Below are 14,672 nucleotides of genomic sequence, written 5' to 3' on the forward strand. Positions count from 1 at the left end.
GAATGGCCTCATCTTCGGATAACAGGAATATCCTCCTCGGCTTTACCCCGATTGGTAAACGCCTGCTCAAAATAGGAGCATGAACCACAATTGTTTTCTAGGCAACTTACAAACGCTGAAAGAGAATGTAGGGAAAGACGTTTGGGACGAGTTGAGAGAATCAGCTGTAGGGGTGATTATCAAGCTGAAGGAGTTGGATCACTTGGTCTGCAAAACATGTTCATTACTTTCTTGCGAATCAATTGGCGATTCAGAGCAGTCAATGAAGTTTGGTCTTTGATAGTAGACCAGCCAATGAGGTTCTCTTTGTATGAGTTTGAAGATATTACAAGGCTGAATTGTGATCCCTATGACACGGAAGAACAGTGGGATGTGGCTCATGAAGACTTTTGGTTGAAGATGAAAGTTCCAATTTCTGAAGGACCCAAGTTTAATGAACTTCAAGCCCTTTTTTTCGGTCATCGGAAACTGGCCTAGAGAGGAGCGTGTAATGGTTGGCTTGTTGTGTCTACTATGCATTGGGATATTTGGCATTTCAAGCAATAGTAGAATACCTCTGGATTTGGCGAAAAGGGTGATGGATCCAGCAGCTTTCCAGCGCTATCCATGGGGTCGTGTAGGATTTACCAGCCTTGTGGATTCCATTAAAATGGTGACATACGAAGTTGGGAAGAGCTACACACTACATGGTTGCGTTCATGCTTTGCTAATTGGATATACGAATCTGTGCCAGGTTTAGGAGAGTTTATATGGCAATCGGATAGAGGAAGCTGAGGATCCACTTCTGTCATGGCATGGTTCTCGTCAGCGTATCAACTTCCTTAACTTCTGTGCACAAGAGAAGAAAAAATATCAGAAGGTGCGATTATTTTCTTGACAATTCTCTTTCTAATTTTTTTTTACTAAGTATCTGTTATACTTTACAATGCAGATTCGTGTAAGGCATATGATTGTAAAAGCAATGGAGGACAGATATCCGAAATGGGGTGAAGATGAACCCCCTGAGGAGTTGGATAACATGATAGTTGACATCCTCAATGATCAGCTAAACGACAAGTTTTGGGAGGTAGTGCCACCTACCAATCCCCTGAAGAGAAAAACTCATGTCACTGCACCTAGTGTTCCCGATAGAGTGGATGAGAGCCCCTCCACAAAACGAAAGAAGAGGAAAGAAACTGCTTCAGAAATGGTATGTATCAAGTGTTATTGAACATTTTCGTTTTGTTTTAGTATCTAAACTGTTTTGGTTTCTGAGTTTTGCAGGAAGAATCTCATAATGATATGCCCACCATCAATATCACAATACAAAAGTTGCTGGAGGCTGTTAACAACTTGAGTGGAAGACTAGAAACCATGGATGTTAGTGTAGCCGAAAGGGTTTCTAAGACATTGGAAGCTTCTGTACAAGCTCAGATGGAAGCTAGAATGGGTTTATTTGAGACTGAGTTGAAGAACAAGATGGCCATATTGCAGGAAGAAATAAATGTTCTTAAAGGGAAGGATAATGAAAAAATTCCATCCGATGCCGGCAACTCCAAAGCGCACGATGAAGACGAGGCTTGTAGCAACACAATGGTATGTTTACACTCTCATCTGCTGTTTATTATGTACAAAATACTAACTCGTTTTTTTATACTTGACAGTCATGGATGGTTCAGACAAAAAAAAGCTCAGTTGATGGTTTACCAATACAACGTGTTGTAAAAAAAGAGAAGAAGAATAAGAAGATGATGGCAGTGAAGATAGATGAAGTGCCATTGAAAAAAGTGAAGATAGAGAAACCATTTGCTATCCCACATCTAAATGACCAATCCGTTTCCTCAGAGGGTTGGGAGAGTCATCTAAAATGGCAGAAAAGTGTGAAGTGTAGACTTGCGTTGGAAGCAATTGCTTCCAGTTTGGAGGAGCCTACACGCAAAAGAAGAACCCAGCTTACAAAGACTCAAATGCCGCCATATGTAGGGAATTCGACAGTGAAACTTAGAATGTCTAGCTGTGGGGTATAAGTTTGAAGGCTTAAGTGATCAGATCATACAAGCAATGCGATTGAAGATGGCTGCGGAGATTTTTGACGAGGTGGCTATGGAGGATTAGGAAGTATAACGTGTAGCCTGTTTGTTTGGTTTTCTCTTCCTGGGATGTATAACTGTAGGTTTTTTATTGTTTTTGAATGGTTGTTACTTGGATGGTATTTGCTTTCGGATGTGTAATTTGGATGCTATTTAACGCTGATGGTTTAGCTACGTTATTCTGGCTCGTCTCTTTCACTTTTTTCTAGGCTCATTACAAATTTTGGACAGACAAACTAAATGACATGTAAACTATAACACAAACTAAATGAACCATAATGTAGTGACCAGTCTTCTAAACAAAGTAACAAAATAAACGAAATTTAATGACCATGTAGCAACAAAGTAAATGAAATATGATGACCAAAGTCTCAAAGTAAATCGAAAACTCATCACTTAAGAGGACATGTTGTAGAATTATGACCCGCCTGGTTACAATTTCGACATGTGTGTTCTTTCCGTGGCCGCTTCTTAATTGCAACTTTCTCCAAAACAGATTTATGTCTTGATTTTTTTGGTCTCCCCGGTGGTTGGCGGACCTCAGGTGGTAAACATATCATCTTTGCAATCTTTTCTGGAATTGGAGCAGTATCATCTTTGGGCATAACAGCAGTGTAATAAGCATTGTACAAGTTTTGCTTCCGATAGTAATGCTGACAAAGTGATATACATGATATCTTTCTAGCTTCCGCAGCAGCTATAGCATGAGCACATGGTAGCTTCTCCAAATCAAATCTACGGCAAGAACATGTCTTCTGAGTCAGATTTACAACATGTAAAGATGAGACTCCAGTCACTTGTGACTGATGAATGTCTATTGCTTGAACCTTTAGTATATTAGCAATAGGTATCCGTCCCTGCAAATGTTAAAGCTTAGTATATTAGAAAATAGTCTAATGAAACACATAACATGATTCAAAATATATTACCTCCAACACCTTCTCTACACCACGAGTAAGCGAGGTTTTCATCAACTCAGCATCATGTTTTCTTGTTGCAAACCAGCGTGTCATCATTAATCTGATTGACTCTAGAAGGTGAACAATAGGCAAGCTTCTAGCACCGGACAAAGCTCTGTTTATGGATTCAGCTATGTTACTTGTAAGGAGGTTATATCTATCACCTCTAAAATGAGCTCGTGCCCACTTACGTACATCAGCACGTTCCAGATATGCATGCAAAGCTGGGTTTAACTCTTTGATTGTCTCGAAGGTTGCTTGAAAGTCAGTTAACCTAAAAGAGTTGGCGGCTTTTTTTACCAATCCAAACAAATCACGCCATCTGTATCTCAACAAGATGTTTTTATATAAGTGGTACGTGCAAATTCCCCTGCTTGCCAAGGGATACACCACTGCAATAGCTTTCTCTATTGACTTGTGCCTGTCAGAGATTAACGCCAACCCTTCATCATCAGGGATCACACGGCTGAGTTGGCGGAAAAACCATGTCCATGATTCATCATTCTCTGTGTCAACCACAGCAAACGCAACTGGAAAGATTTGAAAATTACCATCCTGTGATGTTGCAATCAGAAGCGTTCCTTTGTATTTTCCTTGCAAAAACGTTCCATCAACCACCACAACCTTCCTCATAAATGGAAAGCCAGAAATGCTAGCGCCAAATGCAAGAAATAAATACTTAAATCTGTTGTTTGTATCAACTTCCAGTCGAGTTAAAGTCCCTGGATTTGATATTCTGATCATGTGCAGGTAAGTAGGTAATTGCTCATATCCACTCTCTAAAGAACCCATTACGAGATCTCTAGCAACTAAAAGTGTACGATGAGATTTCCAGTAATCCATCTGCAACAAACAATAAACAGTAACACATTTAAAAGGATGTAAAGGCTGGAGAATAAAGTATATTTGATGCACAAGTTTATTCAACCTTGATTCCGAAGCTCATGTTCAAAGCAGTAGAAACATGACTTGGCAAAACAGATGGCTCAACCGCACCAATATAATCTTTGTACAAGAGTCCAAGAATCTCAGGAGTAGCTTGTCGGGAACGAGATGAGCGTTCTGTTATGGAGCATGTATGTTCATCTACATATACTCGGACTGTAAACTTGAAAGAGTTACCTATTGGCGTAGCTCTTAGTTTCCATGTACATCCTTTTAGCCAACATTTTACAAAAAGTAGTGTGCGTGTTGATGCAATGACATCAAAATCAAACTTGTGAACAACTGAACATATCTTCAGACGTCTCTCCAATGCGTCTTTTGAGTCATAATTCTGTCCCACGTCAAATTTGAATGAGCGCAAATCAGACATACTCATTGGAGACTCTCTTTCTGCTATCTTTCTTTCATAAATCATCTTTGTAAAAGATCCATTAACCTCTTGTACATGGTCTCGTGGAAGCCCATATGTAGTAAAGTTTTCATCATCAGATGTTGCTCCATCAGAATCGTCGCAGTAATCGAACCGATCACCATCTTCGTCTGTATCCTCTTCGTCTTCACAGAACAAGTCATCTCCTTGTATGGGTTGTTTCTGATCTTCGGCAGCTCCTACCCCAACATTTTTTTTCACTTTAAACTCTACACATAGCCGAACGTTCTCAACTTTGCAAAGATCCAAGAATGAATGAAACTGCCTATCGTTTCCTATTTTCACAGGTGGTGTATTGATGCTTTGATTGTGTAGATTCTGCTTCGGAAAAAGGTACCTCAGTTCCAAGTCGTTTTCAGCAAAATCAACTTCATAATCCTCAAATATGTTTTTCACGAAATCTTCAAATCGGGTGTCTTCATTGGCAGAACCTATTATGCTACCTCGATGATTATCTACTTCAAATAGCCACTTGTTTTTCTCAACTTTCCACTTCCCAGAAACAATAATCAAGCGTTCCATTTATTCTCTAATCAATATTGGTTAAAAAAAGGCAGTTGCAGATCACCATGAAAGTGGACCAAAAATTTATGAACGACAGTTAACAGGAAGAAGACGACAAAGAATGTTAACCTAATTGGAAAAACGTGGCGTAATATGATTCTAAACATAAACCAAATTTTAAAATTGTTTTAACCGGAGGTTTAAATTAAGTTAACCAAGAACAAATTGATTTAAACCAAATTTCAAAATTAATTTAAACCAAAATTAAACCTGAACCAATTTAAATTAAACCGAAGTTTTGTGAACATAACCAGAAATTCGAGTGGATAAATCTGCCACAATAATTGTGTCTTAATCTGGTAATTAAAATTTGATTCGAAAGTCTGCCATCAAAGATGACAATTTCAACACATCTGCCACCAAGTGAATACAAACGTCGACTACAATTTTTAAATCGGATAAACATATCTGTCATAAAAAATTATGTCTATCAACCATTAAAAGTCGGTTATACCTAATTTTAAATCGGCCTTAAAAATCTAATTGATACGATATAAAACTGGCAATCTAAACAAATCGGCCGCTTCATTCGACAGACTAAGACATATAAATCTGTTGACGACATTAAGTCGGACATAAAAATCTACCACCTCAAACAAATCTGCTGTGATTCAAAAGTCTGCTACCAAATACACGGCAAATTTAAATTCAACAACAGATTTCGTTAACAGATTTGTTCCACGATAGATTTTTTTATTTGCAAAATAAATCTGCCGTCGGAAATTTGTCCAAAATTTAAATGGCATTTTTGTAATATATATTTTTCGTCACAACTGTAAAAAAGGACATTTTGGGGAACAAAAATAGTTTAGTAATTTCAAACTTTTTGCATTATTCTAGTAATTACTTAATTAATTTGACTCATTTTAGTAAACTTCCCTATATTATATACAAAGATATCCTCCCAGGGTGACAAGTTACTAGTTCGGTGGTACCAAGTCGGTGCTTAATAATGGCCTATTGGTGCAAGGAGTTTATTACACTAAGGTGCCTACTGGTTTCTACTTTCGTCTTCTTGTTGTCTCTTGACTTTATGAATCATCTTAGAAGAAATGATCAAACCCCAGTCACATACTTCCTTAGGGAACAATACATGCTTCAGCGTATTTGCCTGGCAAAGAATCATGGTATGACCTAAGAAACGGAAAGACATACGTTTGAGGCAAGACTCGCAAGATGGACGCTAATTATTACCGATCCTAATTATACAGTTTTGTGACAGGTCTAGATCATGATCATTTCTATTTTTGCTCTATATATATATATATATATTATTTTATAAACTCTATCGGCTTATCTGGTTGGTCCGAGAGAAGCGCACTTAATGCTACATAGTGGATTATTCCAAAAGCGTACCACATTATCCGTCCGAGTTAAGTTGAATCGATCGTTTATTATGACTCACCATATAAATTATTTGGGGCAAAAACCCAAAATCAAACTGTCAAATAGTGATAACTTAATTTCGAGGAAGAATCGAATCCATAACTAACGTGGATACACACCAAATCCCAAAAAGTTACCACTAGACTATCACCATTTGATTTTTGTTCAAAATATCTACCTGTAAATAATCTTATCTTTCGTTTCTGCTCACTTATCCTTAGATCACTTTACTTTTCACCTACCTAATCCATGAAAATTCTAGCATTACGTATCAGACTTTCAGTAGTTCGAAGATTAAAAATAATAAGGATGTGATATTGTGATAAGTAATGAACGCGCTTTCAAAGTCATGAATAATAAAAGTTATCGAAGATGAAAGATTAATCAGGTTCTGTGGGCTTGATGTGATTTTTTTTTTCAGACAACTTTGAGGTAACTGCACCAAATTTTAGTAAAAAAAAAAACTTTGGCGTAACTTGTACTGTTTATAGTATTAGAGATTTGAGTGTGTAAAGTTTGCGGGAATATAAAAATAGGTTAAAAAGGAATCTTGGAATTCAAAAGGATTTTGAAAGTGTTCAAAGATACTCTTCAAGATTTTTTTTTTAAAATGCTGGTAGATGATAGCACTAGCATAGTTGCATGACAAATTCGATTCTCTTCTGATCATGCATGCATTTCCGCTTTTTTTGTTCGTTTACACCACTAATATATTTTGCTCTAGTCTTAAATTCACAATTAAGTTTTTCGTAACTTGAACTCATAGAACTGCACTAAAAGTAGGATAAGTTAATTGTCGATTTTAGATTTCAATAAAGAATAAAATAAAAATCTAAATTTGACATATGTCTAGAAATAAATATCCACTTATTCATATAGCCTAGGCTAGGAAGCATGTGAACTAGGAATGAGTTTTGTTAATTGTTAATTAGTATGAGAGATTGAATCGAACCCAAAGGTATGGAGGCATAAACACCAGCGTTCGATTCTCTTTACTTTTTAACTTATCTTTCACTAAAGAATAGAGGAAATAATTAACTCTTAAAAATCTCTCAAGTTGAAATATTTATATAGACGAAAAAGTAAATATATTATTCTCTTGTGATGTTTATGTAAGTACTCATTCATGTTATATAATAATCGTAACTGAATACATACCAATTCAAAGACATAATAATTGGCTGTACATAACACCTAGGATGAGAAATCGATTGACCCATTCCAAGTTTAGGATCACATATATAAAGATTACTTAGTAGGATGGTCTATTGCAAATTTGCAATGAATGAGAGAAGAATGAAAACATTTGAGAAGAAGAGTACACGTTAATATACCATGAGACTATATAGGAATATAGGATAAGGAAATTATATGTACTTTTGGAAAGTTTTTTTATCCATATTGTCCTACACATGCGATGTCTTTGCAGTATGTAAAATGTATCATGTATGGTGAGCATTATGGGCAGTTTTTGTCATGTTCCTTATTCCATTTCCACGTCTTTAGTACTGGTAATCCATTTGCCTTAAAAGTTATAGCATCCTGAGATTCATGTATATGTACATACTCTCTTATAGGAATACTTGAGTACTCATCTACCCATAAATATATATTTTATTCAGGAATTATTTAGATCATTATCATATATTTTTATTATAAGAATCGCAAACATATATAATATATAGTATCAAATATTTTTTTAAATGTATATTATATAATATAATAGGATAAGACATACGGCTTGCGTAGGGTGAGTTTTATGATAAATATTTAAAATATATAATATTGATAAATTATGTCAAATCAGCAATATCTCGATTTTATTAGGGATAAACATGTCGGTTTAACTACATGTTTAGATTTTGTTAAAAAAAAATACAGGTTTAGGTTCGATTTGGTTTATTAAAATCTAAGAGACCTTTAACCAAAGTCAATACAAATTAGTTTGGTTTGATTTATATTCGGTTTTATTTTGATTTGGATTGTGTTCGATTCAGTTTTAATTTAGTTTGGTTTGTGTTTGGTTCGTTTTATTTTGGTTTTATTTGTGTTTGTTTAATTCAATCAAATAGATTTTTCTAGTATTGTTTTAGACTTTTAGTTACAAAAATATAATTTATAAGAACATAAACAAATCATCATTTAACACTAAGACATTATTTTCTTCATTAATATTAGTATAAATTTTTAGTGGAACCTTCGAATAATTCAGATATTGATAAATTAATTGCATGATTTTAAATTTTAATTCTTACAAAATTAATGTTCATATTTTTAAATGATTCTCAAATAATATATAGGGGATACCGTAACAGTAAAAGACTTTGTTTTTTTCAAAATAACACATGTAAAATATTATTCTATTAAAATAAATCAAGTAAAAATAAAATAAGCATAGACAATAATGATTTTTTGTAAATTATTGTTCTATGTAAAACTTTGTATAACCCGTAGAACCGTGCATGTGAGTTTTATATTGAAACAAACGTAAAATAATATATAATGTGAATGCATTTATGTAGAGTTTGGCTGAGATCTCTCTGCACGTGACACGTAAGCGTATTTGTTCTCAAATCGCTGTGAAATTGCCACGTGGCAAACGTAATGTGAACGTATTAAATGACAATGCATCTCATTTAATATATAGTGGATATGGTGGATACCCTAATAGTAATTTGCATATCATATAAGATATAATTATATAAATGTGCAAAAGCTTTATTTGGTCGAATTTCATACATCTTACCTGTAAATGACAATTATTGTTTTCCAAGAAATTAGAGAAGATTCTCCTCTCCACTTATGATGGCTTATATAAGATGATGACCCCAAAACAATCAACATGCAGCAGCAGTAATATTGCTCTCACCACCCATTTCATTTGCATTTCTTTCTTTGCCCATTTCCTTTTATTTCGTTTCTTCGAATTTAGTTTGTGCATATCTTTTGTTTCTATCTCAAAGGCTCAACAAAAAGAGGTACACACTCTCTCTCTATATATATATTATTTTTTTTACCGCCAAATACCGTTATAACAGTATTTTGAACTAATAGTAACTCCGCATAAATTTGATGTCTACTAAACACCAGATGGATGTTTCTCGGCCAGCTTTCAAATGTTTCGATGACGATGGTCGACTTAAAAGATCAGGTAAAGTTATACTAAAACTTATGAAATGGATGACTCAAGTTTAGGACGATCGTAAACTGAAACTTTCATCTTTCTTGTTTTTAGGGACGGTTTGGACCGCGAGTGCTCATATTATAACAGCTGTAATAGGATCTGGTGTTCTATCGTTGGCATGGGCCATAGGTCAACTCGGTTGGATCGCTGGTCCTGCAGTGATGTTCTTGTTCTCTTTTGTCACTTACTTCTCATCGACTCTTCTCAGTGACTGCTACAGAACCGGAGATCCTGTCTCCGGAAAGAGAAACTATACTTACATGGATGCTGTCCAGTCAATCCTCGGTACTATATAACCATCGGTTCACTGATTTTGTTATGCTTTAGACTGTCCGGTTCGATGTACTGATTAACTCTCTCTCTCTCTCTCTGTGTGTTTTGACAGGTGGGTTTAGGTTCAAGATTTGTGGTCTGATTCAGTTCTTGAATCTTTTTGGTATCACAATCGGGTACACAATCGCAGCATCTATAAGCATGATGTGAGTCTTTCTTTCTCCATAAAGCAGCTTCTTTAGCTACAAAATAAAGAGACAAAACCTTTGAAAGTTGGTTATATATGTTGGTTGTAACTTTCAGGGCGATTAAGAGATCGAACTGCTTTCACGAGAGCGGAGGGAAGAACCCATGTCACATGTCAAGCAACCCCTACATGATCATGTTTGGTGTTACAGAGATCTTGCTCTCTCAGATCAAAGATTTTGACCAGATTTGGTGGCTCTCCTTAGTAGCTGCCATCATGTCCTTCACATATTCTGCGATAGGTTTAGCTCTCGGAATCATACAGGTTGCAGGTACATACAAAAATACTGTGTGTATCAAAAGTGTCATTTTAACACTTTTCACACAAATTACAAATTATATTTTATTAATATGTTTCTGTCTCCACTTAATATAAAAATAGAATTTTATTTAAAATTTATATTAAAAATGTTAACCTTTGTTTGTAAAACAAAACAAAACCCTTTTACCAAAAATTTAATTTTTTAAAAAATTAACAACGTTTTAACAAAAATTAAGAAACTTAAATTGTTTTACAAAATTTAATTTTTAAATCTATATTCTTTGTGAAACTGAATGAGTAACTTTAAAAAGATTTTTAGACAAATAAAATAGAGTGTTCTTGACTAACTCTTATGGGTTTCAGCAAATGGAGTATTCAAGGGAAGTCTCACTGGAATAAGCATAGGAACAGTAACTCAGGCACAGAAGATATGGAGAACATTCCAAGCCCTTGGAGACATTGCCTTTGCTTATTCGTACTCTGTTGTCCTAATCGAGATTCAAGACACTGTCAGATCTCCACCAGCTGAATCAAAAACGATGAAGCAAGCCACAAGAATAAGCATAGCCGTCACGACGACGTTTTACATGCTATGTGGTTGCATGGGCTACGCTGCTTTTGGTGACGCAGCACCTGGAAACCTCTTAACCGGTTTCGGTTTCTACAACCCTTTTTGGCTCCTAGACGTGGCCAACGTCGCAATTGTTATCCACCTTGTAGGAGCTTACCAAGTCTTTGCTCAGCCCATCTTCGCGTTTGTGGATAAACAAGCCGCGGCTAGGTTTCCTGATAGTGACTTGGTAAGCAAGGAATATGAAATCAGGATCCCTGGAGTTAGGGCACCGTATAAGGTCAACGTTTTCAGAGCAGTGTTCCGGTCTTGTTTTGTGGTTTTGACCACAGTGATATCGATGCTTATGCCGTTCTTTAACGACGTCGTGGGGATCTTGGGAGCGTTAGGGTTTTGGCCTTTGACGGTTTATTTTCCGGTTGAGATGTATATAAAACAGAGGAAAGTTGAGAGATGGAGTATGAAGTGGGTTTGTTTGAAAATGTTGAGCGGTGGTTGTTTAGTGATTACGGTGGTCGCCGGAGTTGGATCAGTCGCCGGAGTGATGCTTGACCTTAAGGTTTACAAACCTTTCAAGACTACTTATTAAACAAAAATCATGATGATGAAGAAAATTGAAGGCGTTGGAGGAAAGAAACAAAACGATATACAAAATTTCAATGGCTAAAATTGATAATATTTCATTTGACGAAATATGAATAAAGCTTCTTCATTTTCCTATGATTTTATCTTGCTGTGATTCATAGTATTCATCATGTATTGTGAATTTATAATCGATGTGTTGTTTACTGGAAGTTCTTTTTAAAATAAATTTAATTTTTTTTTTGTTAAACCATAATACATATGGATTACAAATTTTAAATTGATGAAACTTTATAAATAACAAATATTTATCTATCAAATAAATAATACAAATTTTAAACTTGAATTATATATTTAAAATTTTGAGCATACATACAAATACACATGATAACTATTATTTATATGCCGGTTGTATTTTAAAAGTGAAAAGTACTATTTTTCTAAACTTGTATTAGAATAAATTATACTTGATATTGAATAGAACATATATGCCGGCGAAAATAAAAACTCTAGCACTTTCTTGGCGTCTTCATATCTATATATATAAAAGACAGTTTAATCTCTCCTCCTTGCGCCACATAGGATACCAGCTTGGAAACTCATGTTCTCTGCATCCGCCACGTCAGCTTAAGTGAAACGCATCATTTTGTTAAACCACAAACGGGATGGGCTTTAGTCGTTTGTTACGTGTTGGGCTGTGTATTTAATTTCTCTGTCCGGCCCGGTTACATGGGGTGAACTCAGCTCGATCGAAGGATTTGAGGTCGTCTCCCCTACGGTGGCGACGAAGCGTCTGAACTTCCTTTCGCTAACTGAAACGGCGAGTCGTGATTTCTGTATAAATATGTGTCTTTCTCATCCTGAGCTCATCCTCTCTTCCTAACTCTTTCGACTTACTCCTCACACATCAATGAATGCATCCCTCTTTACTCCTTCTCTCTGAATCGTCGAGTATAAATAGGTACGCCATCTACCGTGAAACTCATCAATTCAATCTTCGAAATTAGTTTATGCGAGATGTTTTCGATTTCGCTTTTGTTTGTTGATATTGATTCCATTTATTTATGTATTTGTCTGCGTCTCATCAGATTCTGGAAGGCTCTCCCTTTCCATTTTATCATCCCTCTACCAGATATGTAATTGGTTTCTGTTTGAAGTTTGTCTTTGAATTTTTATTTTCAGTTGCGATCTGACTTGAGCTTCCTAACCAGGAACAATCTTTGTGAATTCCTATTTTGATTTTTAGAAGAGCCCATTTCAAAGGATGTACGCTGCTCAGGTAAGTTCATATCTCTTTCAGATGTTATGTACTTTCAGAATAAAAAAGTGGAGATATGGCAATATGGAGTGAAATGTGCGTTTCTTCAAGACCAGATGGCAAAGATTTGAGTTTCTCCCAAAGAGTTCCTAAACAAAGAAGTTGATATGGATTTGGATGATGTTGAGGGAACCCATATGCTTACTTTTATTTTTAATTTCTTGGACAGCCATTGCTTCCCATTTCGTTATCCCCTTTCCTCCTTTCCCTTTTTCAGGTCAAGCTTGGAGAGCTAGAAGCTGAAAAATTGTGGTGTTTATGTCTCCTCGCAACTGTTCTTATACATATCCTTAGTGTCTTACATGGAACTCTTCCAAAGGTTTATTGTTACATCTGCTCTATTGTTTGAAACGTTGTTGCCTAGGATTGTCTCAGACATCATTTGATATATGCTAGATTCTGTAAATAAGGTAAACAAACCGAAGAAACCAAAGTATTTAATTTTGATTGTCATAAGTACTAAACACTAACCAGAATAATATTATTGATGTTGTGTTCAGAGGATGTTATAAAAGCTATGTTGGAGAGCCATTCAAGAGTACTTCGTGATTTAGCTTTTAACACAGTTGCTTGGAATGATTCTGTTATTTTTATAGGCAAAACTATGGGACGTTGTGGATAACTTCTTCTCCACTTTACTTCTATGTTTGTTCTTTCCCTTCTATTCTAATATGTTCTTTAAATTTAACTCAGATCAAAATCATTGTAAAATCTATGAACAAATGTATTTACTTCTTTCTGTATATAGTAAGCAAAGAGAGAAGAATGCTAATATCTGATTCCATATTATATTTTTATTCTTATTATTGCACTTATCACTGCAATGTCCAAGTTAACCGGTTTGAAGCGAGAAGAACTGATGGACAAGTTGAAGCGAGAAGAACTGATGGACAAGATGCTGTTAGTAGAATTATTTGGGACGCAAAAGTCATGTTGTCGTCTAAAGAATCGAGAAGCATTTGTAAACCTTGGGACTGTGCTAGACAATGCTGTGACGAGTCAGGAGACAGAGAAACTGTCCTTTTCTTTCTTCACAAGAGGTAGAAAGTATGTGGAGTGTCTGTTGTGTGTGAGTAAGAAGCTGGAAAGGGAAGGTGTGTAGTGAGTCTTCTGTTTCCTGCAACTTGCCAGACACAAGCTGCAACAAGCCCTCCATGTACAGCCTCTAGCTGATCGAATTGGGATGAAGAGATTGAAGGCTCTGCTTACATAAAAAGACAGATCAGGAACATTAATGTTATATTCAAATATAGAGGTTTAACAATGTCAAGAAGCGTCTAACCCCTCCAACTTTACCTCCTATAAATTTATGTTAAGAGTTTTGGAATCTTTTTGTTGAACTCACAACACTAACAGAAAGTATATTAGGTTACATGTGTTTGTCGCAAACGGGGACAATCTCTTGAATACATTTTTTTTGCGTACATGAGGTTCCTTGCGTCTTAAGTATAAAAGAATAAACACAATTCGATGAACTGGATTGCAACATCTTGAAAGCGGGTTAATATCTATTTTTATCACCTCATAAATCTCAATTAAATCAGAGATCTTGGATTAGAAATTTTTGACAACCTCAGTATTTTTTACAAAAACAACATCGAGGTGGGGCTAGCTCATCTAAATATGTATATCTGCCGAAGGTTTTTATAACAATGAAGTTTATCTTTTCAAAAAAAAAGTTATATGAAATTTAACTATACAATATAATAGTATTATGCATAGGAGAGTCTGAGGTTGGTCAAACACTATGGAGACTCTTGAATGAAAACAAAACAAAACCAAATCGAAAATTTACCTGAAAACGCATTAAGAAATCACTTCATGAAGCTAGAATCACCAGGATTAAATGTTACCTGACAAACTATAGAACCACATGAGCAAAG

General features: G+C 35.5%; 3 protein-coding genes and 1 long non-coding RNA gene across 9 annotated transcripts; 3 read left to right on the forward strand and 1 right to left on the reverse strand.

The window, feature by feature from the left end:
- The first annotated feature begins 577 nt into the window (after positions 1-577).
- On the forward strand, positions 578-2,264 carry LOC130505573 (uncharacterized). Its single transcript, XM_057000175.1, has 5 exons — positions 578-652; positions 740-859; positions 932-1,189; positions 1,264-1,575; positions 1,644-2,264. The coding sequence occupies exons 1-5, from the start codon at positions 578-580 to the stop codon at positions 2,004-2,006; spliced, it is 1,128 nt and encodes a 375-aa protein (XP_056856155.1). The 3' UTR covers positions 2,007-2,264.
- A 197-nt stretch (positions 2,265-2,461) lies between these two features.
- Positions 2,462-4,925, reverse strand: LOC130505574 (uncharacterized). The gene is made up of 3 exons (XM_057000176.1): positions 3,957-4,925; positions 2,999-3,871; positions 2,462-2,926 (listed from the first exon to the last, which is right to left on the reverse strand). The coding sequence occupies exons 1-3, from the start codon at positions 4,923-4,925 to the stop codon at positions 2,462-2,464; spliced, it is 2,307 nt and encodes a 768-aa protein (XP_056856156.1).
- Positions 4,926-9,126: 4,201 nt separating this feature from the next.
- LOC108808984 (amino acid permease 4) lies at positions 9,127-11,683 on the forward strand. The gene is made up of 6 exons (XM_018581093.2): positions 9,127-9,331; positions 9,444-9,504; positions 9,589-9,822; positions 9,923-10,016; positions 10,114-10,328; positions 10,682-11,683. Exons 1-6 carry the CDS (start codon positions 9,173-9,175, stop codon positions 11,476-11,478), a joined length of 1,560 nt encoding a protein of 519 aa, XP_018436595.2. The 5' UTR covers positions 9,127-9,172; the 3' UTR covers positions 11,479-11,683.
- Positions 11,684-12,202: 519 nt separating this feature from the next.
- On the forward strand, positions 12,203-13,563 carry LOC130505572 (uncharacterized). 6 transcript variants are annotated; one of them, XR_008941734.1, is made up of 5 exons: positions 12,205-12,432; positions 12,560-12,607; positions 12,683-12,750; positions 12,846-13,199; positions 13,290-13,563. It is a non-coding gene; the product is annotated as an uncharacterized LOC130505572 (long non-coding RNA). The 6 variants fall into 6 exon arrangements; XR_008941736.1 differs by having other exon boundaries at positions 12,206-12,432; positions 12,718-12,750; XR_008941733.1 differs by having other exon boundaries at positions 12,204-12,432; positions 12,560-12,750.
- Positions 13,564-14,672: the final 1,109 nt, after the last annotated feature.

This window comes from Raphanus sativus, unplaced genomic scaffold (genome assembly GCF_000801105.2).
Source record: "Raphanus sativus cultivar WK10039 unplaced genomic scaffold, ASM80110v3 Scaffold2388, whole genome shotgun sequence".
NCBI lineage: Eukaryota > Viridiplantae > Streptophyta > Magnoliopsida > Brassicales > Brassicaceae > Raphanus > Raphanus sativus.

Bases quoted from the DNA above. Each gene is read 5' to 3' on its own strand.
- LOC130505573 (XM_057000175.1), top strand. From the start codon at position 578: ATGGATCCAGCAGCTTTCCAGCGCTATCCATGGGGTCGTGTAGGATTT. The intron at 653-739 runs GTGACATACGAA...TGCCAGGTTTAG, and splicing joins TTGTGGATTCCATTAAAATG to GAGAGTTTATATGGCAATCG. The intron at 1,576-1,643 runs GTATGTTTACAC...TATACTTGACAG, and splicing joins AGGCTTGTAGCAACACAATG to TCATGGATGGTTCAGACAAA.
- LOC130505574 (XM_057000176.1), bottom strand. From the start codon at position 4,925: ATGGAACGCTTGATTATTGTTTCTGGGAAGTGGAAAGTTGAGAAAAAC. The intron at 3,872-3,956 runs GTTGAATAAACT...TGTTTGTTGCAG, and splicing joins ACATGAGCTTCGGAATCAAG to ATGGATTACTGGAAATCTCA. The intron at 2,927-2,998 runs GTAATATATTTT...TAACATTTGCAG, and splicing joins GTGTAGAGAAGGTGTTGGAG to GGACGGATACCTATTGCTAA.
- LOC108808984 (XM_018581093.2), top strand. From the start codon at position 9,173: ATGATGACCCCAAAACAATCAACATGCAGCAGCAGTAATATTGCTCTC. The intron at 9,823-9,922 runs GTACTATATAAC...GTGTTTTGACAG, and splicing joins TGCTGTCCAGTCAATCCTCG to GTGGGTTTAGGTTCAAGATT. The intron at 10,017-10,113 runs GTGAGTCTTTCT...TGTAACTTTCAG, and splicing joins GCAGCATCTATAAGCATGAT to GGCGATTAAGAGATCGAACT.